This window comes from Gnatocerus cornutus, chromosome 9 (genome assembly GCF_029298725.1).
Source record: "Gnatocerus cornutus isolate USDA-ARS CGAHR chromosome 9, icGnaCorn1.1, whole genome shotgun sequence".
Lineage (NCBI taxonomy): Eukaryota > Metazoa > Arthropoda > Insecta > Coleoptera > Tenebrionidae > Gnatocerus > Gnatocerus cornutus.
This window is the reverse complement of record NC_142241.1, coordinates 14,958,693-14,983,207: the sequence shown is the minus strand read 5'-3', so window position 1 is coordinate 14,983,207 and position 24,515 is coordinate 14,958,693. Positions and strand designations below refer to the sequence as shown.

General features: G+C 32.4%; 4 protein-coding genes across 9 annotated transcripts; 3 read left to right on the top strand and 1 right to left on the bottom strand.

Annotated features, from left to right (window-relative positions):
• The first annotated feature begins 92 nt into the window (after positions 1-92).
• Positions 93-2,065, top strand: LOC148169137 (protein rhomboid-like). Of its 3 annotated transcripts, XM_088045675.1 has the most exons (6): positions 323-377; positions 422-480; positions 532-590; positions 912-1,069; positions 1,234-1,551; positions 1,599-2,065. In XM_088045675.1, exons 4-6 carry the CDS (start codon positions 914-916, stop codon positions 1,923-1,925), a joined length of 801 nt encoding a protein of 266 aa, XP_087901801.1. In that variant the 5' UTR covers positions 323-377; positions 422-480; positions 532-590; positions 912-913; the 3' UTR covers positions 1,926-2,065. The 3 variants fall into 3 exon arrangements, with proteins under 3 accessions (XP_087901800.1, XP_087901801.1, XP_087901799.1); XM_088045674.1 differs by having other exon boundaries at positions 93-480; XM_088045673.1 differs by lacking the exons at positions 323-377; positions 422-480; positions 532-590 and having other exon boundaries at positions 789-1,069.
• A 482-nt stretch (positions 2,066-2,547) lies between these two features.
• thoc6 (THO complex subunit 6) lies at positions 2,548-4,182 on the top strand. Its single transcript, XM_088045060.1, has 4 exons — positions 2,548-2,898; positions 2,949-3,338; positions 3,385-3,547; positions 3,827-4,182. Exons 1-4 carry the CDS (start codon positions 2,786-2,788, stop codon positions 4,145-4,147), a joined length of 987 nt encoding a protein of 328 aa, XP_087901186.1. The 5' UTR covers positions 2,548-2,785; the 3' UTR covers positions 4,148-4,182.
• LOC148169135 (uncharacterized) lies at positions 4,097-18,863 on the bottom strand. 2 transcript variants are annotated; one of them, XM_088045057.1, is made up of 4 exons: positions 18,745-18,863; positions 14,514-15,007; positions 7,590-7,797; positions 4,097-4,577 (listed from the first exon to the last, which is right to left on the bottom strand). In XM_088045057.1, the coding sequence occupies exons 2-4, from the start codon at positions 14,958-14,960 to the stop codon at positions 4,174-4,176; spliced, it is 1,059 nt and encodes a 352-aa protein (XP_087901183.1). In that variant the 5' UTR covers positions 14,961-15,007; positions 18,745-18,863; the 3' UTR covers positions 4,097-4,173. The 2 variants fall into 2 exon arrangements, with proteins under 2 accessions (XP_087901183.1, XP_087901185.1); XM_088045059.1 differs by lacking the exon at positions 18,745-18,863 and adding an exon at positions 18,627-18,712.
• On the top strand, positions 4,306-24,306 carry LOC148169134 (beta-1,3-glucan-binding protein-like). Of its 3 annotated transcripts, none has more exons than XM_088045055.1 (6): positions 4,306-4,395; positions 22,566-22,924; positions 22,972-23,096; positions 23,197-23,585; positions 23,637-23,782; positions 23,832-24,306. In XM_088045055.1, the coding sequence occupies exons 2-6, from the start codon at positions 22,697-22,699 to the stop codon at positions 24,015-24,017; spliced, it is 1,074 nt and encodes a 357-aa protein (XP_087901181.1). In that variant the 5' UTR covers positions 4,306-4,395; positions 22,566-22,696; the 3' UTR covers positions 24,018-24,306. The 3 variants fall into 3 exon arrangements, with proteins under 3 accessions (XP_087901181.1, XP_087901182.1, XP_087901180.1); XM_088045056.1 differs by lacking the exon at positions 4,306-4,395 and adding an exon at positions 19,483-19,548; XM_088045054.1 differs by lacking the exon at positions 4,306-4,395 and adding an exon at positions 21,935-22,308.
• The last annotated feature ends 209 nt before the right edge of the window (positions 24,307-24,515 follow it).

Below are 24,515 nucleotides of genomic sequence, written 5' to 3'. Positions count from 1 at the left end.
TACAGGTATCTAACTTATCCCTCTCAAATCCCGCTGATTTCTAAACTTGCGCCTGTATAAATCGGCAAATTCTCTGCAGGAAAAACGACATTGAGAGCTCATTCCTGTCCATCCTTTTATTAAAAAGTAAAGTTGGCAGCATCGTCTGGTGACAGTTGGCATCAAAAGCGTGACACAAGTGCTACCAACTGAATAAAAATTGCACAGCCGCTCCCACCGCTTTTAATCGCGCTTGCAAAAAAGTGGAGAGATTTCATAATTGGGCCAAGTTATTCAGTTTGTCGAAAAGTTTTATCTTGCCTAAAAATTATCGCTCCACGTGTAACAATAACGCAGTTAATAGAACAAAGCGATAGCGCGTCAATTAGAACCATTGAGTAAGCTTAGACTTGTAGGTGTTTTAATTATTGCAAGTTTTTAGTGTGTCTCAACGTGTCGACGAACTGTTTTCGTGCACACGATAAGAAATACACACTTTAGGTACATCTCATAAGTTTATACTTCATGTTTTTCTATTAATAGTTGGTTCAGTTTTAGATGTACTCTGCTTGGAAATTATTGCGCCAAGTACTGAGTGAGATATTTAACAGGTACGTTCAGTTTAAACATTATTACTTTTTATTTTCACATATTGGCAGTGCAAAAAGTTGCGAGAGGCGGTAAAATATTTTTTTGTTTCCTTACATTGGTATCATGATGTAATAAAACCCGAGAATTCCCACATGTCTGGCGTGGTTGAAGAAATAAACAGTTTTGAACGTTTATTGAACACCATCATTACGTCTTCATGTAATTATAAATAAAAGTACAAAAAATTCCAAATTATCGTGTTACCCTTGACATTAATCAATTGAATGGTTAACTTTACACCTGAAATAGTTGAATGACGCCAACTAAGTTTTTTCTATTAGTGATGTTAGAATCAAATCGAGATGGCTATGAAGACGGAAAAAACGCACACGCCACTCTTCTGCCCACAGAATCTCCAAAATACTCCACGTGGTCCAATTTGCCCAAACTTCTAAGAACACACGTGCCGTTCGGCATCGCCACCATCAGCTTCCTTCAGGTGCGTCCTTAAACTAGTAGTTACGTTGGTAGTACCGTCAAATGACAATGAAATTCCACAGCCGCTTTGACGTCAATAAAACGATTTTTATAACGGAGGATTATGATTATCTGCCGTAATCCCAGTGTTAAATAATGACGTCTTTATGTTATGTAAATTTCCAGATCCTCTCCTTCGCCACTTTGGCCGACTTCCAGAAACTCCTGCGTTTCTCGCCCCAAAGAATCACCCAACTATGGCGCTTCATCACCTACATGTTCCTCCACGAAAACTGCATCCATCTCTCTCTCAACGTGTCCCTCCAAATCCTCTTTGCGTATTTTCTCGAGCTCCGCCACCACAGACTGAAAATCCTCCTTCTGTACTTCTTCGGGGGAATCACTGCAGTGTTGGGCGCATCCTGTTTTCACTCAAACTTAATCATAGGAGCCTCAGGAGGAGTTTACACTCTATTGCTGTCTCACTTATCCGACGTGATCATGGTGAGTTGAAGCATGTCGTTGATAAGACCGTACATGTTTTTTTTCAGAACTTTGACAGTATCAAGTACAAAAAACAGCGTTTTTGCAGCGTTGTTTTGATAGTGTTGTTCGATGTTGTTTACAACGTCATTCATTTTTATACGAATAGCAATCCGGTGATTTCGTGGCAGACGCATGGCGTCGGGGGAGTCACTGGGATTCTTCTGGGAGCTGTGCTTTTTAAGAAAAAGGAGTGTGGGAATGGACAGTTGTGGTTTTTCTGGACTAGTCTTATTTTGTACGGTTTATTAGTTGCGTGTTTAGTCACGTTGACTGTGCAGATAAAGAAGTGTACTCCTGCTAACGTCAAAACTGATTATGTTTACTTTTGTTGATTAAGGTGGCAACATTGTGCCATAAAATTGTATTTTAATCGCTTTTTAGTTTGAGAATTTGTTTTTATTTGTAAGGGATCAACACGAATGACACTTAATTTTAAACGCTTACCTGTGATATTGACACATTTTGTTTTAATACATTTTTTTACTTTTTTCTGCTTGTTTTCTTTGAAATCACAATTTTTGCTTATTTGTTGATAAAACAAACTGTTACCTAGCAACAAGTTTTGTTCTCAGAAGAAACGTTTGTGATTGGCGAATTTCAAATTGGACGTTTGTGATTGGCGAACTTCAAATTGCTCTAATTTGCAGAACTTCTAAAAATCGGTTAATAAACGTGTCAAAATGAGTACTGTATGTAAATTTTGTTTAAGTACTACCAAAATTAGCGAAATTACGTATTTTAATTTAGAATATTACAAATTTTTAGCTCGTCCTCAAAAAACAAAAATTTCTAAAAAATCAGTAATCAGTAAATCAGTAATTCACTTTGGAACACAAGCCCCAATCTCTGATTATCCAATCCTTTGCGAATTCTCGAAAATTCAGAATTTTAAAAATTAAACGTAAAAATTAGCGCCACTTTTCAAATAAAAGTTGCCATATTTGACATTTGACATTTGACATTTCAGCAAAGTTCCGAAAGTTTGTGCTTTCACCGGCAATTTTACGTGCAGCTCTTAAATTGAACGCCAATTAAGTGAAAACTAGCTGTGAAGCGCTTCTTCATTACTTCTACTCCATTTTTGTGAAGAAACTACGTTGTGACTTCGGGTAATATTTGTGAGGTTATGTTGCATTGTTGACAAACTTTGAGCCGCGTGTACTGCAAACAAAACTAGTTTAAACTCAGCGAGATGGTCAACAAACTAAATAAATGTTTCTACAACACTGTCCTGAGCCAAACTTTCACGCCTTGTGGAAATTACTTGGTCGTGGGGGACATTTATGGCTGCATTTCCGTGTTTCAGTAAGTGGAGTTGCGTTCTTATACCATTTAATAATTCAGTTCGATTTCAGTTTGTCGCGGCTGGTGAATCAAGGCACTACGATCACAAAAGAAGATCAGCTCCCCAAAAATTCGTTTACTATCAAAGAAGACGTTCAAATCAACAGTTTAATTACAACCAAATCGTTTCTAGTCGTCGGAACAGTCGATGAAATCCTAGCTTACACTTGGAAGAGTGTGAAGTCCAGTAAAAGACCAACAGCTTCATGGAGCATCGATATTCCTAACGCCAAAGACGGTTTTGATAAACCCGATATCAACGCGTTGGTTTTTGACGATGAAAATCACTTCTTGTATGCAGGGTGTGGTGACAACAACGTTTACGTCTTTGATGTTGAAACTAGGAAAGATATGAAGACTTTTAAAGGGCATAAGAACTACGTCCATTGTTTAACTTACATGTAAGGGCTTATCTAGACACGACTCCAATGACGTTGTTTGTTTTAGGAATAACAAACTGATATCAGGTGGAGAAGACGGCGTTGTTCACATGTGGGATATAAGAACAAACAATGCGGTACATAAAATTGAACCTTTTACTAGAGATAAGGTGTCACGGCCGGAACTTGGACCTTGGATTGGAGGAGTGGGAGTTAACGATGACTGGCTGGTAATCTCCTTTAATTGTTTTATTAGTTACTTGATTCTAGAGTCTATTGTGAAGGTCATTGTGCCCTAGGGCTATAAAATGTACCAATTCCTTAAAATAACCCACATGAAGTGACGGTTTGATCGGACGACCAATAACGGTCAATATCTGGTTTATTTGTGGGGTAATCGTAGGTTATGGGGCCTCATTTTACGCAGAATTTCACGCAGAATCCAAAACTGTCTCAATTTTTTTGCAATTTCAATTTTGCAAACTTCATTTCTCTCGTGTGATTTCCAGTTGTGTGGCGGCGGCCCGAGGCTGTCTTTGTGGCACTTGCGCTCCCTCAACATCTCGACAATTTTTCCGATCGACGACAAGGGCATCCACGTCGCGGAAATCTACCAAGACAAGATCTTCGCCGGAGGGCGATCAACCCTATTTTACCAAATGAGCTTCAACGGGGACATCGTCACCGAAATCCCGACGTCTCCAGTAACGACGTACACCGCCGTCCACCAAGACGAGCCCTTTCAAACTTTATGCATAGCAGGATCGAGTCCGAAAATCGACGTCTGCAGCAACTTTATTTACAAGAACTTGCAGCTCTCACTATACTAAATACAGAATAAATAGTTATGTACAAGTCACAAGAATCCGTGCCCGGCGATGACAGCAGGGATGAACCCTTCCCGTCCTTCCTTGTTTTTCACCCAGAACCATCCCTTGATGTTTGTGCCGAGGAGGACGACGACGTCGCCCTTTTTCACGTGTAAGGCGTTGCGCTCGGTGGAGAAGTAATCGGCGTTGATGACGACGAGAGTTTGGCGGAGGTTTTTGCTCCGTTTGGTCGACGCGAGGGCTTTGAGGTAAAGTCGATCGACGCTTTCTTCTTCGGCGGTGCGCGAACGGTAGTACGTAACGTCGCTGCATTCCGACTTCGAGCTGAGCTTTTCGGTGTCGGTCATGTTGCCGCAGGGTTTGGGGAAGACGTCGGTGCTTTTCTCCCAGCAGGGGGCGGGGGCGTCCGTGTCGGCGCGGGGGATGATGCCTGAGGGGAAAACATTAGTATTTCGAAAAGGGCTTCAAAGGGCTAACCTAGGGGTAGGAGTGCTGTCTTCAAATTTCATTCAAGTACTACTAAAATTAGCGAAATTACGTATTTTAACTTGGAATATTACAAATTTTCAGCCAGTTTTCAAAACAAAAATTTCTAAAAAATCAGTCTCTTGTTCTAAAATTTTGAAATTTGCCAGAGTTAATAAACGTGTCAATAGGAGTACTGTCTCCATATTTCATTCTAGTACTACTAAAATTAGCGAAATTACGTATTTTAACTTAGAATATTACACATTTTTAGCTAGTTTTCAAAACAAAAATTTCTAAAAAATCAGTCTCTTGTTCTAAAATTTTGAAATTTGGCAGAGTTAATAAACGTGTCAAAAGGAGTACTGAGTGCAAATTTCATTCAAGTACTACTTAAATTAGCGAAATTACGTATTTTAACTTAGAATATTACAAATTTTTAGCCAGTTTTCAAAACAAAAATTTCTAAAAAATCAGTCTCTTGTTCTAAAATTTTGAAATTTGGCAGAGTTAATAAACGTGTCAAAAGGAGTACTGTCTCCATATTTCATTCAAGTACTACTAAAATTAGCGAAATTACGTATTTTAACTTGGAATATTACAAATTTTCAGCCAGTTTTCAAAACAAAAATTTCTAAAAAATCAGTCTCTTGTTCTAAAATTTTGAAATTTGGCAGAGTTAGTAAACGTGTCAAAAGGAGTACTGTCTCTAAATTTCATTCAATTATTACTAAAATTAGCGAAATTACGTATTTTAATTTAGAATATTACAAATTTTTAGCCAGTTTTCAAAACAAAAATTTCTAAAAAATCAGTCTCTTGTTCTAAAATTTTGAAATTTGGCAGAGTTAATAAACGTGTCAAAAGGAGTACTCTCTCCATATTTCATTCAAGTACTACTAAAATTAGCGAAATTACGTATTTTAACTTAGAATATTACAAATTTTCAGCCAGTTTTCAAAACAAAAATTTCTAAAAAATCAGTCTTTTGTTATAAAATTTTGAAATTTGGCAGAGTTAATAAACGTGTCAAAAGGAGTACTGTCTCCATATTTCATTCAAGTACTACTAAAATTAGCGAAATTGCGCATTTTAACTTAGAATATTACAAATTTTTAGCCAGTTTTTAAAACAAAAATTTCTAAAAAATCAGTCTCTTGTTATAAAATTTTGAAATTTAGCAGAGTTAATAAACGTGTCAAAAGGAGTACTGTCTCCATATTTCATTCAAGTACTACTAAAATTAGCGAAATTACGTATTTTAACTTAGAATATTACAAATTTTCAGCCAGTTTTCAAAACAAAAATTTCTAAAAAATCAGTCTTTTGTTATAAAATTTTGAAATTTGGCAGAGTTAATAAACGTGTCAAAAGGAGTACTGTCTCCATATTTCATTCAAGTACTACTAAAATTAGCGAAATTACGTATTTTAACTTAGAATATTACACATTTTTAGCCAGTTTTCAAAACAAAAATTTCTAAAAAATCAGTCTCTTGTTCTAAAATTTTGAAATTTGGCAGAGTTAATAAACGTGTCAAAAGGAGTACTGAGTGCAAATTTCATTCAAGTACTACATAAATTAGCGAAATTACGTATTTTAACTTAGAATATCACAAATATTTTGCCAATTTTCAAAACAAAAATTTCTAAAAAATCAGTCTCTTGTTCTAAAATTTTGAAATTTAGCAGAGTTAATAAACGTGTCAGAAGGAGTAATGTCTCTAAATTTCATTCAAGTACTACTAAAATTAGCAAAATTATGTATTTTAATTTACAGTGTGTCCCCGAATTGAGTTCACAAGAGGAAAAAATACGTTATTTTTTATTTTACAAAAAAATGACAAAGGAATAATATTTTTTGCTTAATTTAAAATAAATAAATCTTTAATTAAAACTTTTATATTATCAAGCTGTGTTATTAAAATCGAAAAAAACAAAAAATAACAATTATTTTTAATTTTGCAAAAAATGTCAAAGGAATGAATTTTGTTTCTTAACTCAAACCAATTTCCACTATTTGATTGACCCATCACCTATTTCAGCCATAGTTCAATTCAAACTCGTAATTCTTTAAGACTGTTTCAAATTTTCTGAATTATTGTTAAAGTTGCAACTGCATTTCTTATCCAATTTTTTAATACTTATGCATTATTGGGTAAATTTTCCTTTAATTTTTAACGCACTATTTGATATTGTGAATCCACAGCCTGCTATTATTTAATACGATTTCATAATTTAATAAAAAAAAATAATGAAAAAAATTAATTTTAAGAGTAGGGGAGAGGGGGGCAAGGTGAGGAACTTAACAATCAATTAGTCACGCATCCTAAAATAATAGGAATTAACAAAAAATTTCATCATATTTAGCCACTACATTTGTATGACTAAATTTAAAAAAAACTTGCTCCTTAACTGCGTGAATTTTTTAACGAAAACACTGAATTTCACATTTTGTTTTATAAAACGTATAGGTTTTCACAGTTTATTTTATAAAACACGCATGGTCAACTGTCAACTGACAACCAATCAAAACATGCTATTTGACTTTTTTCACGGCGTTTGATTTGAGCAGCAGCAGTGTTGCCCCGGTACCCCACTATGCCCCCCTCTCCCCTACAAACTAATAATTTTGAAATTTTAATTGCAGATTTATCTGTTTTGAACTCAATCCGGGGACATTACTGTAGAATATTTCAAATTTTTAGCTCGCCCTGAAAACAAAAATTTCTAAAAAATCAGTCTCTAGTTGTAAATTTTTGAAATTCGGCACAGTTAATAAACGTGTCAAAAGGAGTACTGTGTCCAAATTTCATTCACGTACTACCAAAATTAGCGAAATTACGCTGGCATCTCCAAGAAATCAGTGTATGTATAAATAACTGTTAGGAAATCAGGGGAAATCACTAATAAATCAGAGGAAATCAGGGGAAATCATCATCATCATCATCATTTTTGAGGCATATCAAAGGGCTAACCTAGCGGCAGACAGGCCGCGTAGCTGACATATCCCTCTTCGGCGTGCGGCGTCTGGACGTACAGCCAATGCTGGTTCTTGAAGACGGCGTTCACGACCATTCCCAGCGGCAACGCGATCTCGGCTTGGTACCCCCCAATTCGCGTTTGGTACAATACGCTTGGGAAGGCCAACACCACCGGAATGTTGGCTGGTTTTTCAATCGTGGCCTGAAAATTTGAGCACAATTAGTCGTTTGAGCAAAAAAAGTAAACATGATCGAGATTAATAAGCAGATAGCGCCGACCCTATAATTACGCTTCGTGGGTGGATATTGGACAGGTGTTTTCCACAATTTTGTACCCCTTGACCCAAAGTTTCATTCGTTTAATTGCCCCTCTGACAAACTAAACACCACGTTTGCAGATGGAGGATGTGAGCTATGGGATCGGTAAATACAGGCCGCAATCTCTTACAAGCTGAGACGAAGCAGACGTATGAATTATAGCCCACGGAACCGAGAAACATCAGATTTCACAACGTTAAGCCGCGGGCGGGATTTATATCTATCTGATTATTACGTGGATGATCTATTAATTTGATAAAGGAAATTTTTACGGTGATTCTTCTAATTGCGAAGTACTTATGATGAGGTAATCACACGATGCTCATTTTTGTGTTGGTTCACGGCTGGAAACTCACACATGCGGAGATTGAAGATGTTTGCATCAATAGTCAATATTAGTTATCGATTTCTAATGTGTTTTATAGTTTTGAGCGCGGCGAAAGAAGCGAAGGAAAATTCAAAATGTCGTTATGTAAAAGACTAGAGCTAGAAGAGCTAGAACCTGAAGCAAAACTGACAAGTTTGTAAAGAAAAGTGTGAAATTAACGAATTTAGCTAAATTACGTATTTTTTTTAGCTCGTCCTCAAAACACAAATTTCTAAAAAATCGGTCTCTGGTTCTAAAATTTTGAAATTTGGCAGAGTTAATAAACGTGTCAAAAGGAGTACTGAGTGCAAATTTCATTCAAGTACTACTTAAATTAGCGAAATTACGTATTTTAACTTAGAATATCACAAATTTTTAGCCAGTTTTCAAAACAAAAATTTCTGAAAAATAAGTTTCTTGTTCAGAAATTATGAAATTTGGCAGAGTTAATTAACGTGTTAAAAGGAGTACTGTCTCCAAATTTCATTCAAGTACTACTAAAATTAGCGAAATTACGTATTTTAACTTAGAATATTACAAATTTTTAGCTCGTCCTGAAAACAAAAATTTCTAAAAATTCAGTCTCTTGTTCTAAATTATGAAATTTGGCAGAGTTAATTAACGTGTCAAAAGGAGTACTGCCTCTAAATTGCATTCAATTTGTACTAAAATTAGCGCAATTACGTATTTTAATTTAGAAAATTACAAATTTTTAGCTCATCTTGAAAACAAAAATTTCTAAAAGATCAGTCTCTTGTTCAAAAATTATGAAATTTGGCAGAGTTAATAAACTTGTCAAAATGAGTAATGTCTCCAAATTTCATTCAAGTACTACTAAAATTAGCGAAATTACGTATTTTAACTTAGAATATTACACATTTTTAGCCAGTTTTCAAAACAAAAATTTAAAAAAAAAATCAGTCTCTTGTTCAGAAATTATGAAATTTGGCAGAGTTAACAAACGTGTCAAAAGAAGTAATGACTTCAAATTTCATTCAAGTACTACTAAAATTAACGGAATTACGTATTTAATTAAGAATATTACAAATTTTTTGCTCGTTCTGAAAACAAAAATTTCCAAAAAAAGAGTCTCTTGTTCTAAAATTTTGAAATTTGGCAGAGTTAATAAACCTGTCAAAAGGAGTACTGCCTCCAAATTTCATTCAAGTACCACTAAAATTAGCGAAATTACGTATTTGAACTTAGAATATTACAAATTTTTAGCTCGTCCTGAAAACAAAAATTTCTAAAAATTCAGTCTCTTGTTCTAAATTATTGAAATTTGGCGGAGATAATAAACGTGTCAAAAGGAGTAATGTCTCTAAATTGCATTCAATTAGTACTAAAATTAGCGCAATTACGTATTTTAATTTAGAAAATTACAAATTTTTAGCTCATCTTGAAAACAAAAATTTCTAAAAATCAGTCTCTTGTTCAAAAATTATGAAATTTGGCAGAGTTAATAAACCTGTCAAAAGGAGTACTGCCTCCAAATTTCATTCAAGTACCACTAAAATTAGCGAAATTACGTATTTTAACTTAGAATATTACAAATTTTTAGCTCGTCCTGAAAACAAAAATTTCTAAAAATTCAGTCTCTTGTTCTAAATTATTGAAATTTGGCGGAGATAATAAACGTGTCAAAAGGAGTAATGTCTCTAAATTGCATTCAATTAGTACTAAAATTAGCGCAATTACATATTTTAATTTAGAAAATTACAAATTTTTAGCTCATCTTGAAAACAAAAATTTCTAAAAATCAGTCTCTTGTTCAAAAATTATGAAATTTGGCAGAGTTAATAAACCTGTCAAAAGGAGTACTGCCTCCAAATTTCATTCAAGTACCACTAAAATTAGCGAAATTACGTATTTTAACTTAGAATATTACAAATTTTTAGCTCGTCCTGAAAACAAAAATTTCTAAAAATTCAGTCTCTTGTTCTAAATTATTGAAATTTGGCGGAGATAATAAACGTGTCAAAAGGAGTAATGTCTCTAAATTGCATTCAATTAGTACTAAAATTAGCGCAATTACGTATTTTAATTTAGAAAATTACAAATTTTTAGCTCATCTTGAAAACAAAAATTTCTAAAAATCAGTCTCTTGTTCAAAAATTATGAAATTTGGCAGAGTTAATAAACCTGTCAAAAGGAGTACTGCCTCCAAATTTCATTCAAGTACCACTAAAATTAGCGAAATTACGTATTTTAACTTAGAATATTACAAATTTTTAGCTCGTCCTGAAAACAAAAATTTCTAAAAATTCAGTCTCTTGTTCTAAATTATTGAAATTTGGCGGAGATAATAAACGTGTCAAAAGGAGTAATGTCTCTAAATTGCATTCAATTAGTACTAAAATTAGCGCAATTACGTATTTTAATTTAGAAAATTACAAATTTTTAGCTCATCTTGAAAACAAAAATTTCTAAAAATCAGTCTCTTGTTCAAAAATTATGAAATTTGGCAGAGTTAATAAACCTGTCAAAAGGAGTACTGCCTCCAAATTTCATTCAAGTACCACTAAAATTAGCGAAATTACGTATTTTAACTTAGAATATTACAAATTTTTAGCTCGTCCTGAAAACAAAAATTTCTAAAAATTCAGTCTCTTGTTCTAAATTATTGAAATTTGGCGGAGATAATAAACGTGTCAAAAGGAGTAATGTCTCTAAATTGCATTCAATTAGTACTAAAATTAGCGCAATTACGTATTTTAATTTAGAAAATTACAAATTTTTAGCTCATCTTGAAAACAAAAATTTCTAAAAATCAGTCTCTTGTTCAAAAATTATGAAATTTGGCAGAGTTAATAAACCTGTCAAAAGGAGTACTGCCTCCAAATTTCATTCAAGTACCACTAAAATTAGCGAAATTACGTATTTTAACTTAGAATATTACAAATTTTTAGCTCGTCCTGAAAACAAAAATTTCTAAAAATTCAGTCTCTTGTTCTAAATTATTGAAATTTGGCAGAGTTAATAAACGTGTCAAAAGGAGTAATGTCTCTAAATTGCATTCAATTAGTACTAAAATTAGCGCAATTACGTATTTTAATTTAGAAAATTACAAATTTTTAGCTCATCTTGAAAACAAAAATTTCTAAAAATCGGTCTCTTGTTCAAAAATTATGAAATTTGGCAGAGTTAATAAACCTGTCAAAAGGAGTAACGTCTCTAAATTGCATTCAATTAGTACTAAAATTAGCGCAATTACGTATTTTAATTTAGAAAATTACAAATTTTTAGCTCATCTTGAAAACAAAAATTTCTAAAAATCAGTCTCTTGTTCAAAAATTATGAAATTTGGCAGAGTTAATAAACCTGTCAAAAGGAGTACTGCCTCCAAATTTCATTCAAGTACCACTAAAATTAGCGAAATTACGTATTTTAACTTAGAATATTACAAATTTTTAGCTCGTCCTGAAAACAAAAATTTCTAAAAATTCAGTCTCTTGTTCTAAATTATTGAAATTTGGCGGAGATAATAAACGTGTCAAAAGGAGTAATGTCTCTAAATTGCATTCAATTAGTACTAAAATTAGCGCAATTACGTATTTTAATTTAGAAAATTACAAATTTTTAGCTCATCTTGAAAACAAAAATTTCTAAAAATCAGTCTCTTGTTCAAAAATTATGAAATTTGGCAGAGTTAATAAACCTGTCAAAAGGAGTACTGCCTCCAAATTTCATTCAAGTACCACTAAAATTAGCGAAATTACGTATTTTAACTTAGAATATTACAAATTTTTAGCTCGTCCTGAAAACAAAAATTTCTAAAAATTCAGTCTCTTGTTCTAAATTATTGAAATTTGGCGGAGATAATAAACGTGTCAAAAGGAGTAATGTCTCTAAATTGCATTCAATTAGTACTAAAATTAGCGCAATTACGTATTTTAATTTAGAAAATTACAAATTTTTAGCTCATCTTGAAAACAAAAATTTCTAAAAATCGGTCTCTTGTTCAAAAATTATGAAATTTGGCAGAGTTAATAAACCTGTCAAAAGGAGTAACGTCTCTAAATTGCATTCAATTAGTACTAAAATTAGCGCAATTACGTATTTTAATTTAGAAAATTACAAATTTTTAGCTCATCTTGAAAACAAAAATTTCTAAAAGATTAGTCTCTTGTTCAAAAATTATGAAATTTGGCAGAGTTAATAAACTCGTCAAAATGAGTAATGTCTCCAAATTTCATTCAACTACTACTAAAATTAGGAAAATTACGTATTTTAACTTAGAATATTACAAATTTTTAGCTAGTTTTCAAAACAAAAATTTCTAAAAAATCAGTCTCTTGTTCAAAAATTATGAAATTTGGCAGAGTTAATAAACGTGTCAAGAGGAGTAATGTCTCTAAATTGCATTCAATTAGTACTAAAATTAGCGCAATTACGTATTTTAATTTAGAAAATTACAAATTTTTAGTTCATCTTGAAAACAAAAATTTCTAAACGATCAGTCTCTTGTTCTAAATTATTGAAATTTGGCAGAGTTAATAAACGTGTCAAAAGGAGTAATGTCTCTAAATTGCTTTCAATTAGTACAAAAATTAGCGCAATTACGTATTTTAATTTAAAAAATTACAAATTTTTAGCTCATCTTGAAAACAAAAATTTCTAAAAGATCAGTCTCTTGTTCAAAAATTATGAAATTTGGCAGAGTTAATAAACTTGGCAAAATGAGTAATGTCTCCAAATTTCATTCAAGTACTACTAAAATTAGGAAAATTACGTATTTTAACTTAGAATATTACAAATTTTTAGCTAGTTTTCAAAACAAAAATTTCTAAAAAATCAGTCTTTTGTTTAGAAATTATGAAATTTGGCAGAGTTAATAAACGTGTCAAAAGGAGTAATGGCTCCAAATTTCATTCAAGTACTACTAAAATTAACAAAATTACGTATTTTAATTTAGATATTACAAATTTTTAGTTAGTTTTCAAAACAAAAATTTCTAAAAAATTATTCTCTGGCTTTAAAATTTTGAAATCTGGCAGAGTTAATAGACGTGTCAAAAGGAGTAATGTGTCCAAATTTCATTCAATTTCTACTAAAAGTAGCGAAATTACGTATTTAAATTTAGAATGTTACAAATTTTTAGTTCTCTCTGAAAACAAAAACTGTAAAATCAGTTTCCAATCAGTTTCTGAACCTGAAGAGAAACCAAGAAATTCAAATGTGGACTCAATTAACAGAAGTCAAGAAATAATCTCAGAAAAGAAAGCAATAAAGTGGTGAAGGAAGAATGAGACCAAAGAGAGAATATAAGAAATATTCCGAAAAAGAATCTAATTAAATGCAAAATTTGACTCAAGAGTGATGCTCAGAAAAGAATCTGTAAATTTCAAAAGCGAAATATCAGAAAATTGGATATCAGAAGATCTCACAAAAACACTAAAGAATTAAATTAAATAAAGGCTAAAGAAGAATCTGAACAAACGAAAGAAAAAACCTTGAGAACATCATCTTAAAATGGAATTTTAGAAATGAACAAAAAGGAATTTAAATATACAAACAGATTTGAAGGAATACTCGAAAGAATATGAAAAGGAATGAAAAAGGACATTAAAAATAGAATCGAAATATGAGCCTATAAACGAATTTGAAGAACAAGAATGAATAAAAAATTAACCCATAAAAGCGATGCAGAATATCGCACGATATAATAAAAAAACAAGCGTACAAAATCCTAACAATTTCTTCTATTCTTCCACTTCTTAGTACGTTAGAAAAGGATAAACAATCACTTTAAACCACCACCTGTAACGTAACCCGTTTCAATAATTCATGATAAAAATGAGGGCAATCAATAATTCCAATTAAATAAGAGACGATTATCGATATTAACTACAAAGTATTGATTTAACTCCTCACTTTTTAATGTATTCTGTAGCGCTTTGTCGAAGCATTACTTATTCAAAAGCTTCCACGCATCTCGTGCTTTCGAAATTTCCGTTTAAATTTAGCTTCACTTTGAAACAATTTGAAAACACGTCATCTCTGTCGCCAGATGTTTTGAAAAAGCTTGTGCTAATAAATGTTTTTACATCGACAATTTCTTTGATTGCTAGCTATCGATCAATAAAACGTTTTTGTCTTGCATAAAATTGAGTTGTAACAGTACCGTTGGCTCATTATTGACAGTTGGTTAATTAAGGCATTAATGAAGGAAAAAACGTTACATTCTTCCGAACAAACACTTTATTGTGCTCCGAAGAGAAAACTTCACTCACCTTATTAAGAAAGTCATCCACATCCTGAATTTCGTACCCAAAATGCTGCATTCCCTCTTCCCACTCGTTCTTGATCCTCGTACTCTTCCTCCTGTGTTTATTCCTCTCTCTGCCTCGTTCCACGCTTAAATTCGGCTCGGATTTTGCCCTCAGCGTGTTTTGCGTTTTCACGATTCGGCATTTTATTTCGTTCACGTTCGTGTTTTTCACGTTGTTTTTGTGGGATTGTGTTAGATTGTTTATTGTTTTTATCTTGTTTATGTTGCTGGTTTTGACGTTGTTCGTTTTGTTGTCTTTTGGTACGTTTTTTCGGCGCGTTTTATACTGGAATTTGATGGGTTGTTCTGGGTTTGGGTTGCACGTCTGTTGGCGACGGAAGATCCAGGGGAGTGGTAACTGGGGTTTGGTGTTGAATCTGCCACCCAAACAGGATGGCTTTTGACCCATGTCATTGAGGGGGTTGCCTAGGACATTTTTGCGGGGGATTTAGCATCCTGGAATTCAAGTTTTTAAGTCACATAAAAAAATCGAAATTTCTAAGTGTTTTTTGTTTTTAAAAATTTGGAATTTGGCACAATTAATTATCGCGCCGAATACAGTAGTGCCACCAATTTTTATTGTTCTAGGATCAAAATTACCAAAATTACAAGATTCATTTGACTAATATGGCAAGTTTTGGTTTATGTACTTAAAATCCGAAATTTTAATCGGCCATAATTCAGTTATTTGTGGACGTACAGTTTTTTTTTTGCAATTTTTGAATTCTACGTAAAATGAGCTCTCATAACCCAAGATTAATTCACAAATAATCTAGATATTGATAGAAATAGGCTTTCAGGACGTTCAAAAATTTCTAAAAAATTAGTCTCACGGTCTAAAATTTTGAAATTTGGCAGAGTCAATAAACGTGTCAAAAGGAGTACTGTGTCCAAATTTCATTAAATTACTACTAAAATTAGCGAAATTACTTATTTTAATTTAGAAAATTACAAATTTTTAGCTCGTCCTGAAAACAAAAATTTCTAAAAAATCAGTCTCTGGTTCTAAAATTTTGAAATTTGGGAGAGTTAATAAACGTGTCAAAAGGAGTACTGTCTAAAAATTTCATTCAATTACAACTAGAATTACCGAAATTACGTAATTTAATTCAAAATATTACAAATTTTTAGCTCGTCCTGAAAACAAAAATTTCTAAAAATTCAGTCTCTTGTTCTAAATTAATGAAATTTGGCAGAGTTAATAAACATGTCAAAAGGAGTAATGTCTGTAAATTTCATTCAATTACTACTAAAATTAGCGCAATTACGTATTTTAATTTAGTAAATTACAATTTTTTTAGTTCGTCCTGAAAACAAAATTTTTAAAAAAATCAGTCTCTGGTTCTAAAATTTTGAAATTTGGCAGAGTTAATAAACGGGTCAAAAGGAATACTGTCTCCAAATTTCATTCAATTACTACTAAAATTAGCGAAATTATGTAATTTAATTCAAAATATTACAAATTTTTAGCTCGTCCTGAAAACAAAAATTTCTAAAAATTCAGCCTCTTGTTCTAAATTAATGAAATTTGGCAGAGTTAATAAACATGTCAAAAGGAGTAATGTCTGTAAATTTCATTCAATTACTACTAAAATTAGCGAAATTATGTAATTTAATTCAAAATATTACAAATTTCTTGCTCGTCCTGAAAACAAAAATTTCTAAAAATTTAGTCTCTTGTTCTAAATTAATGAAATTTGGCAGAGTTAATAAACATGTCAAAAGGAGTAATGTCTGTAAATTTCATTCAATTACTACTAAAATTAGCGCAATTACGTATTTTAATTTAGTAAATTACAATTTTTTTAGTTCGTCCTGAAAACAAAAATTTTTAAAAAATCAGTCTCTGGTTCTAAAATTTTGAAATTTGGCAGAGTTAATAAACGCGTCAAAAGGAATACTGTCTCCAAATTTCATTCAATTACTACTAAAATTAGCGAAATTATGTAATTTAATTCAAAATATTACAAATTTCTTGTTCGTCCTGAAAACAAAAATTTCTAAAAATTCAGCCTCTTGTTCTAAATTAATGAAATTTGGCAGAGTTAATAAACATGTCAAAAGGAGTAATGTCTGTAAATTTCATTCAATTACTACTAAAATTAGCGCAATTACGTATTTTAATTTAGTAAATTACAATTTTTTTAGTTCGTCCTGAAAACAAAATTTTTAAAAAAATCAGTCTCTGGTTCTAAAATTTTGAAATTTGGCAGAGTTAATAAACGGGTCAAAAGGAATACTGTCTCCAAATTTCATTCAATTACTACTAAAATTAGCGAAATTATGTAATTTAATTCAAAATATTACAAATTTCTTGCTCGTCCTGAAAACAAAAATTTCTAAAAATTCAGTCTCTTGTTCTAAATTAATGAAATTTGGCAGAGTTAATTAAACGTGTCAAAAGGAGTAATGTCTGTAAATTTCATTCAATTACTACTAAAATTAGCGCAATTACGTATTTTAATTTAGTAAATTACAATTTTTTTAGTTCGTCCTGAAAACAAAAATTTTTAAAAAATCTGTCTCTGGTTCTAAAATTTTGAAATTTGGCAGAGTTAATAAACGGGTCAACAGGAATACTGTCTCCAAATTTCATTCAATTACTACTAAAATTAGCGAAATTATGTAATTTAATTCAAAATATTACAAATTTCTTGCTCGTCCTGAAAACAAAAATTTCTAAAAATTTAGTCTCTTGTTCTAAATTAATGAAATTTGGCAGAGTTAATAAACATGTCAAAAGGAGTAATGTCTGTAAATTTCATTCAATTACTACTAAAATTAGCGCAATTACGTATTTTAATTTAGTAAATTACAATTTTTTTAGTTCGTCCTGAAAACAAAAATTTTTAAAAAATCTGTCTCTGGTTCTAAAATTTTGAAATTTGGCAGAGTTAATAAACGGGTCAAAAGGAATACTGTCTCCAAATTTCATTCAATTACTACTAAAATTAGCGAAATTATGTAATTTAATTCAAAATATTACAAATTTCTTGCTCGTCCTGAAAACAAAAATTTCTAAAAATTCAGCCTCTTGTTCTAAATTATTGAAATTTGGCAGAGTTAATAAACGTGTCAAAAGGAGTAATGTCTCTAAATTGCATTTAATTAGTACTAAAATTAGCGCAATTACGTATTTTAATTTAGAAAATTACAAATTTGTAGCTCGTCCTGAAAACAAAAATTTCTAAAAAATCAGTCTCTGGTCCTAAAATTTTGAAATTTGGGAGAGTTAATAAACGTGTCAAAAAGAGTAATGTCTCTAAATTTCATTTCAGTTCTACTAAGATTGGCAAAATAACGGAATTTAATCTAGAATATTACATAAAATTTTGTTAATTTTGCTCGTCCTGAAAACAAAATTTTCTAAAAATTCAGTCTCTTTTTCGAAATTATTGAAATTTGGCAGAGTTAACAAACGTACCAAAGGGAGTAGTGTCATTTAATTACTACTAAAATTAGCGAAATTACGAATTTTAATTTAGAAAATTACAAATTTTTACCTCGTCCTGAAAACAAGATTTTCTAAAAGATTGGTTTCTTGTTCTAAAATGTTGAAGTTTGGCAGAGCCAACAAACGTGTCAAGAGGAATAATGTCTCCAAATTTCATTCGTTTACTTTTAAAATGAGCTAAATTACGAAATTTAAACTAAAATATTACAAATTTTTAGTTCGTGATAATAAAAATTTCACAAAAAATCAGTCTCTTGTTCTAGAATCTTGAAATTTGGCACAGTTACTTAGCATGTCCAACATAGTAACGTCACCAAGTTTCATCATTTTAACATCAAAACTATCAAAATTACGAGGGTTTAAAATAAAAATTAAGAAATTTTTGCCACCCATTCCAAATTTAAAAATTTATAAATTGTCTCTTGGTCTGAATTTTTCTAACTTAGAATAGATAATTACCAAGACTAGAGTAGTAACATCACCAAATATCATTGCTCAAACACAAAAATTGCCAGAATTACCAAAATTTTCTTTTTCGAAAATAATTGCACTAATGGCCAATTCACACAATAACTCAATTGAAACTAAGTTAATCCCGCAACTAATTATCCGATTACTGACATTTGATTGGCGTAAAAACGATCACATGGTGTTAAGTATTCAATCGAAATTAAAGATCGAATGTAAACCGGCCTTTAAACTTGCAAAATCGAAATGTTGATACGAGATCATGCAGTACCATCAAGTAGAGTTCTTCAGCCACCATCACCACGCACTGCACAAATCAAAGATGATTGAACGACCTGATCCGTACCACCGGTGTTTTAAGACTGAGGCTCACATGTGATGTAGACGTCCCAGGCCAAGTCTTCAGGAAAGTGTTAAAGCCACTTTGTTTACGTTTTGTGTTTCAAAATCCGAGAGATTTAACATTGTAAATGAACGTCTTGCAGATTCGTTTCTTTTGCAGAGAAGAACAACGCTAATAATATCCAATCATAACTTATTTATGAGCTTCGACTGATGAACTGAAGTTAGATCAATAATAACCGCAACGCAAGCTGACAACTTGCTGTAAAAACATCACTTTACAGTAACGTGAACTAAATGATTCTAGAAATTTTTTGCGGGGCGATTTTTATCGAGACTTCCTCGGTGGACAAAAACGGACGCGCGAGCTCATTACAAGAGTCAAAAAACACGTTGATAAGATAACTTCGCCGTTGAGAAAACTGCGGAATCTTCGATGAACGTGTGAACCTAAAAAGAGCGCTATTACGGCCTCGTCGAGTAAAGTTCCCAGCAATTTTGGCTTAATTGCCGATTTTGAGTAGTGTAAACAGCGCGGGATTGTGAAAGCCGGAATGGCCCTCAAGGTGTATTTTCAAAGCGGAGCTGCGGGCGTTGTGGGCGGTTCGTCCGAAAGTTCTTCGTCCACTTGGTGGTTCCCGCAGACGAGCAAGTGCGTGCGAAAGGCGTTGCCAGACGTGAGTTCCAAAATGACCCTCGACCTCGGCTGGTGAGAACGCGATCTGTACATATGGTGAGCAGTTCTTCACTCGCATTCCTGAGGGGAAGATGACGGGTTTTGGGGTTTATGTTGGTTTTGCCCGCTCATTACGCCCGCATATTTCATACGCTAATTTTTGATTGTACTCAAAAGACAACCAACGACCAAGACGAAAATCGCTACCTGTCGTGGTTTCAAAATTTTGGCTCTCTGGGGACCTCAGAAGTTTTAATCGGTAACAATTCCATTGTTTGTGGACGTACAGGAAAAATTAGCACAAATTTGGATTCTGCGTGAAATTCTGCGTAAAATGAGCCCCAATAACCTAGGATTGCTTCACAAATAAACTAGATCTTGATCGAAATAGGTTTTCGGGAGGTTCAAAAATTTCTAAAAAATGAGTCCCTCGTTCTAAAAATTTGACATTTGGCAGTGGTAATAAACGTGTCAAAAGGAGTATTGTCTCCAAATTTCATTCAAGTACTACTGAAATTAGCAAAATTACGTATTTTAACTTAGAATATCACAAATTCTTAGCTGGTCCTGAAAACAAAAATTTCTAAAAAATCAGTCTCTTGTTCTAAAATTTTGAAATTTAGCAAAGTAAGTAATCGTATCAAAAGGAGTACTGTCTCTAAGTTTCATTCAAGTACTACTGAAATTGGCGAAATTACATATTTTAATTTAGAATATTACAAATTTTTAGCTCGTTTTGAAAACAAAAATTTCTAAAAAATCAGTCTCTTGCTCTAAAATTTTGGAATTTGACAGAGTTAATAAACGTGTCAAAAGGAGTACTGTCTCCAAACTTTATTCAATTAGTACTAAAATTAGCGAAATTACGTATTTTAACATAACTTTTAGTTCATTCCAAAAAGAAAAACTTCTAAAAAATCAATCCCTGGTTCTAAAATTTTGAAATTTGGCAGAGTTAATAAACGGGTCTAAAGAAGTATTGTCTCCAAATTTCATTCAAGTACTACTGAAATTGGCGAAATTACGAATTTTAATTTAGAATATTACAAATTTTTAGCTCGTTTTGAAAAGAAAAATTTCTAAAAAATCAGTCTCTTGCTCTAAAATTTTGGAATTTGACAGAGTTAATAAACGTGTCAAAAGGAGTACTGTCTCCAAATTGTATTCAATTAGTACTAAAATTAGCGAAATTACGTATTTTAACATAACTTTTAGTTCATTCCAAAAAGAAAATTTTCTAAAAAATCAATCTCTGGTTCTAAAATTTTGAAATTTGGCAGAGTTAATAAACGGGTCAAAAGGAATATTGTCTCCAAATTTCATTCAAGTACTACTGAAATTGGCGAAATTACGTATTCTAATTTACAATATTACAAATTTTTAGTTCGTCCTGAAAAGAAAAATTTCTAAAAAATCAGTTTCTTGGTCTAACAGTTTGAAAATTGGCATAGTGAATAAACGTGTCCAAAGAAGTACTGTCTCTAAATTTCATTCGAGTACTACTGAAATTGGCGAAATTACGAATTTTAATTTAGAATATTACAAATTTTTAGCTCGTTTTGAAAACAAAAATTTCTAAAAAATCAGTCTCTTGCTCTAAAATTTTGGAATTTGGCAGAGTTAATAAACGGGTCAAAAGGAATATTGTCTCCAAATTTCATTCAAGTACTACTGAAATTGGCGAAATTACGTATTCTAATTTACAATATTACAAATTTTTAGTTCGTCCTGAAAAGAAAAATTTCTAAAAAATCAGTTTCTTGGTCTAACAGTTTGAAAATTGGCATAGTGAATAAACGTGTCCAAAGAAGTACTGTCTCTAAATTTCATTCGAGTACTACTGAAATTGGCGAAATTACGAATTTTAATTTAGAATATTACAAATTTTTAGCTCGTCCCAAAAACAAAAATTTCTAAAAAATCAGTTTCTTGGTTTAAAATTTTGAAAATTGGCAGAGTGAATAAACGTGTCCAAAGAAGTACTGTCTCTAAATTTCATTCAAGTACTACTGAAATTGGCGAAATTACGAATTTTAATTTAGAATATTACAAATTTTTAGCTCGTTTTGAAAACAAAAACTTCTAAAAAATCAGTCCCTTGTTTAAAAATTGTGAAACTTGGCAGAGTTAATAAACGTGTCTAAAGGTGTAATGTCTCCAAATTTTATTCAAGTACTACCAAAATTAGCGAAATTATGTATTTTAATTTAGAATATTACAAATTTTTAGCTCGTTTTGAAAACAAAAATTTCTAAAAAATCAGTCTCTTGTTCAAAAATTGTGAAATTTGGCAGAGTTAATAAACGTGTCAAATGTAGTAATGTCTCCAAATTTCATTCACGTACCGCTAAAATTAGCGAAATTACGTATTTTAATTTAGAAAATTACAAATTTTTGGTTCGTCCTGAAAACAAAAATTTCTAAAAAATGAAATTTCCTAACGAAAAATTGGCAGCTCTGCTCATTGACACATCTGTGAAATTGCGTACCTACTTCAACGTCAAGTATCAAATAAACAAAATTATGTAATTTAATTTGTCATATGTTTTTTTAACTCATTTTCTTACAATCAACGACATATTCAAGTGTTAATAAATAGTGAATTTTACGGAGTTTCCAAAGACCTTGAAGTACTCTAGGATTTAAACCAAACATGTTAAGACACGCCGAAAGAAAATATCTCACTGTACAAATTGTGCTGTAAAATGAAAGTGACTTTGGTTGTGCTCTTTGCGCTTTTCCAGTTGGCCACTGGATTTATCATACCTTTTGTTCTAATCGAAATCTTCGTTAAACACGTATATGTTTCAATTTTGGGTATGTACTGTTTTACAATACACATTTAGGGATATTACTGATTTGTGTTGGTAGCCCTGTTTTACAATTATCAAATTGGTATGTAGCTTCGAATTCAAAAATGAAGTTTCTGCTTCTTGACACAATTCACATTTATGCAGGGATGCCAACCAACAAAATGAAACAAACTATTAAGTTTTGATCCAGACAATCCCAGAGCGAAATTTTTTAACATTTGCTCGCTGTGCTCGCCTTGTCTCTTTGAGTTCCCATTTCAGACAAACCTGGCATCCAACTATTTGCCTTCCACGCCAAAATTGGGAGCCCTTTTAACAAGGGCGAAGCCCCAGCAATCTCAAGAAATGTCACAAAACCTTATCAGGGCCGCTGGATCTTCTCACTTGACAACATGTCTCTAAAAACGAACGATATTATCTACTACTGGGTAGATGTCGATCATTCTGATGGTAATGAGACGAAGACTTACAGTACTCGAGGCAAAAATTCAAGTTGTACCGTCAGTACGACCGAAATCGGAATCCATAAAAATTGTAGAGGCCAGTTGCTTTGGATGGATGATTTCAATTTCTTTGACAGCCCATTTTGGATTCCAGAATACAAATTCGCCGGAAAACCGGTGAGACTTTTAGGAAAGTGTTTTGATTTGTTGGATTGGTGTTTTAGGATTATGAATTTGTGGAGTACAATGATCGAAGAATGGATATTTCTGGGGGATTTCTGAAGATTCAAGCGATTCCTCTTGAGGACAATTATGTAACTGGGGAAGAAGAAATGGATCTAGGGGTTCGGTAAGTCACTCCTTTCGACATACCTGTTCATTCTGTCAAATTGCAAAATTTTAAAGCAAGAGACCAATTTTTTAGAAATTTTTGATTTCCCACTTTCCAGTTGCACTGGTGTCCTTGGCACAAGCGACTGCGTCCAAAAAGCCGACGCTTTCCTCATCCGTCCGCCAGTTGCATCGGCTCAAATAAGCACCAAAACGACATGGGCTTTCAAGTACGGAAGAATTGATATTCGCGCCAAACTCCCCAAAGGCGATTGGGTCTACCCTCAACTTTACTTAAATCCAGCCAATGAGGTGTACGGCCCTGACTACTCCTCCGGCCAAATACGAATCGCATTCGTCCAAGGAAACTCAGACATGAACCACATTCTTCAAGGGGGTGCTATTTTAGGGGACAGTCAAGCAGGGCGACATTATTTGATGAAAACCAGCAGAAGAAATAGTGCTTGGAGTGACGGCTTTCATACATTTTCGGTACTGTGGGAACCAGGTTAAGCAACAAAAAAAAAGATTTTGCATTAAGATGATTAAATTCCCCTAGGTTTTATTGCTCTGGCGGTGGATGACGAGAGGTTTAATATTATTTATCCCCCTGAAGAAGGTTTTGTTCATTTAGCTCCGTACTTGAACTTAGGAAATGTGGAATTTTGGAGACGAGGCTCTAAACTCGCTCCGTTTGATAAGATTGTGAGTTCACTCCGAAATTTTCCAAAAAACTCCGTATTTTCTTTTTTAGATGAATCTGGTAATTGGAGTTGGTGTTGGAGGTCACAATTTTGAGGATCGTACTGATGGGACGAAACCCTGGAAAAATTATGATCCTAAGGCCCAGAAAAAGTTCTATGAAGCCAAGGCAAAATGGACTCAAACTTGGACAAACGCCAGTTTATACGTCGATTATATCAAAATGTGGACAGTTTAAAGACGTTTTTGTTTAAAATCCCGGAATGCTTCAAGGTCTTTGGAAACTCATATAAGTTATGCAGTATTTGTTAACACTTCAAGTCATTGATTAAATCTATTAGCTAAAGAAAATGAATTTACTGATGCAGTTTATACAAGGTGTTTATAAATGTTTCTAGCATCAAGGATGGCTCTGGAATTCCTGTGATACACTATTTTGCCGCTTTCTTTTCATAGTGAAATTAACTATCCTGAGAATTACATATTATGTCATGTGGCAAATTTAATAAACGTGTTAAAAAGAGTAATGTCTCTAAGTTTCATTCAATTACTACTAAAATTAGCGAAATTACGTATTTTAACTTAGAAAATTATAAATTTTTAGCTCGTCCTGAAAACAAAAATTTATAAAAATTCAGTCTCTTGTTCTAAATTATTGAAATTTAGCAGAGTTAATAAACGTGTTAAAAGGAGTAATGTCTCTAAATCTCATTCAATTACTACTAAAATTAGCGAA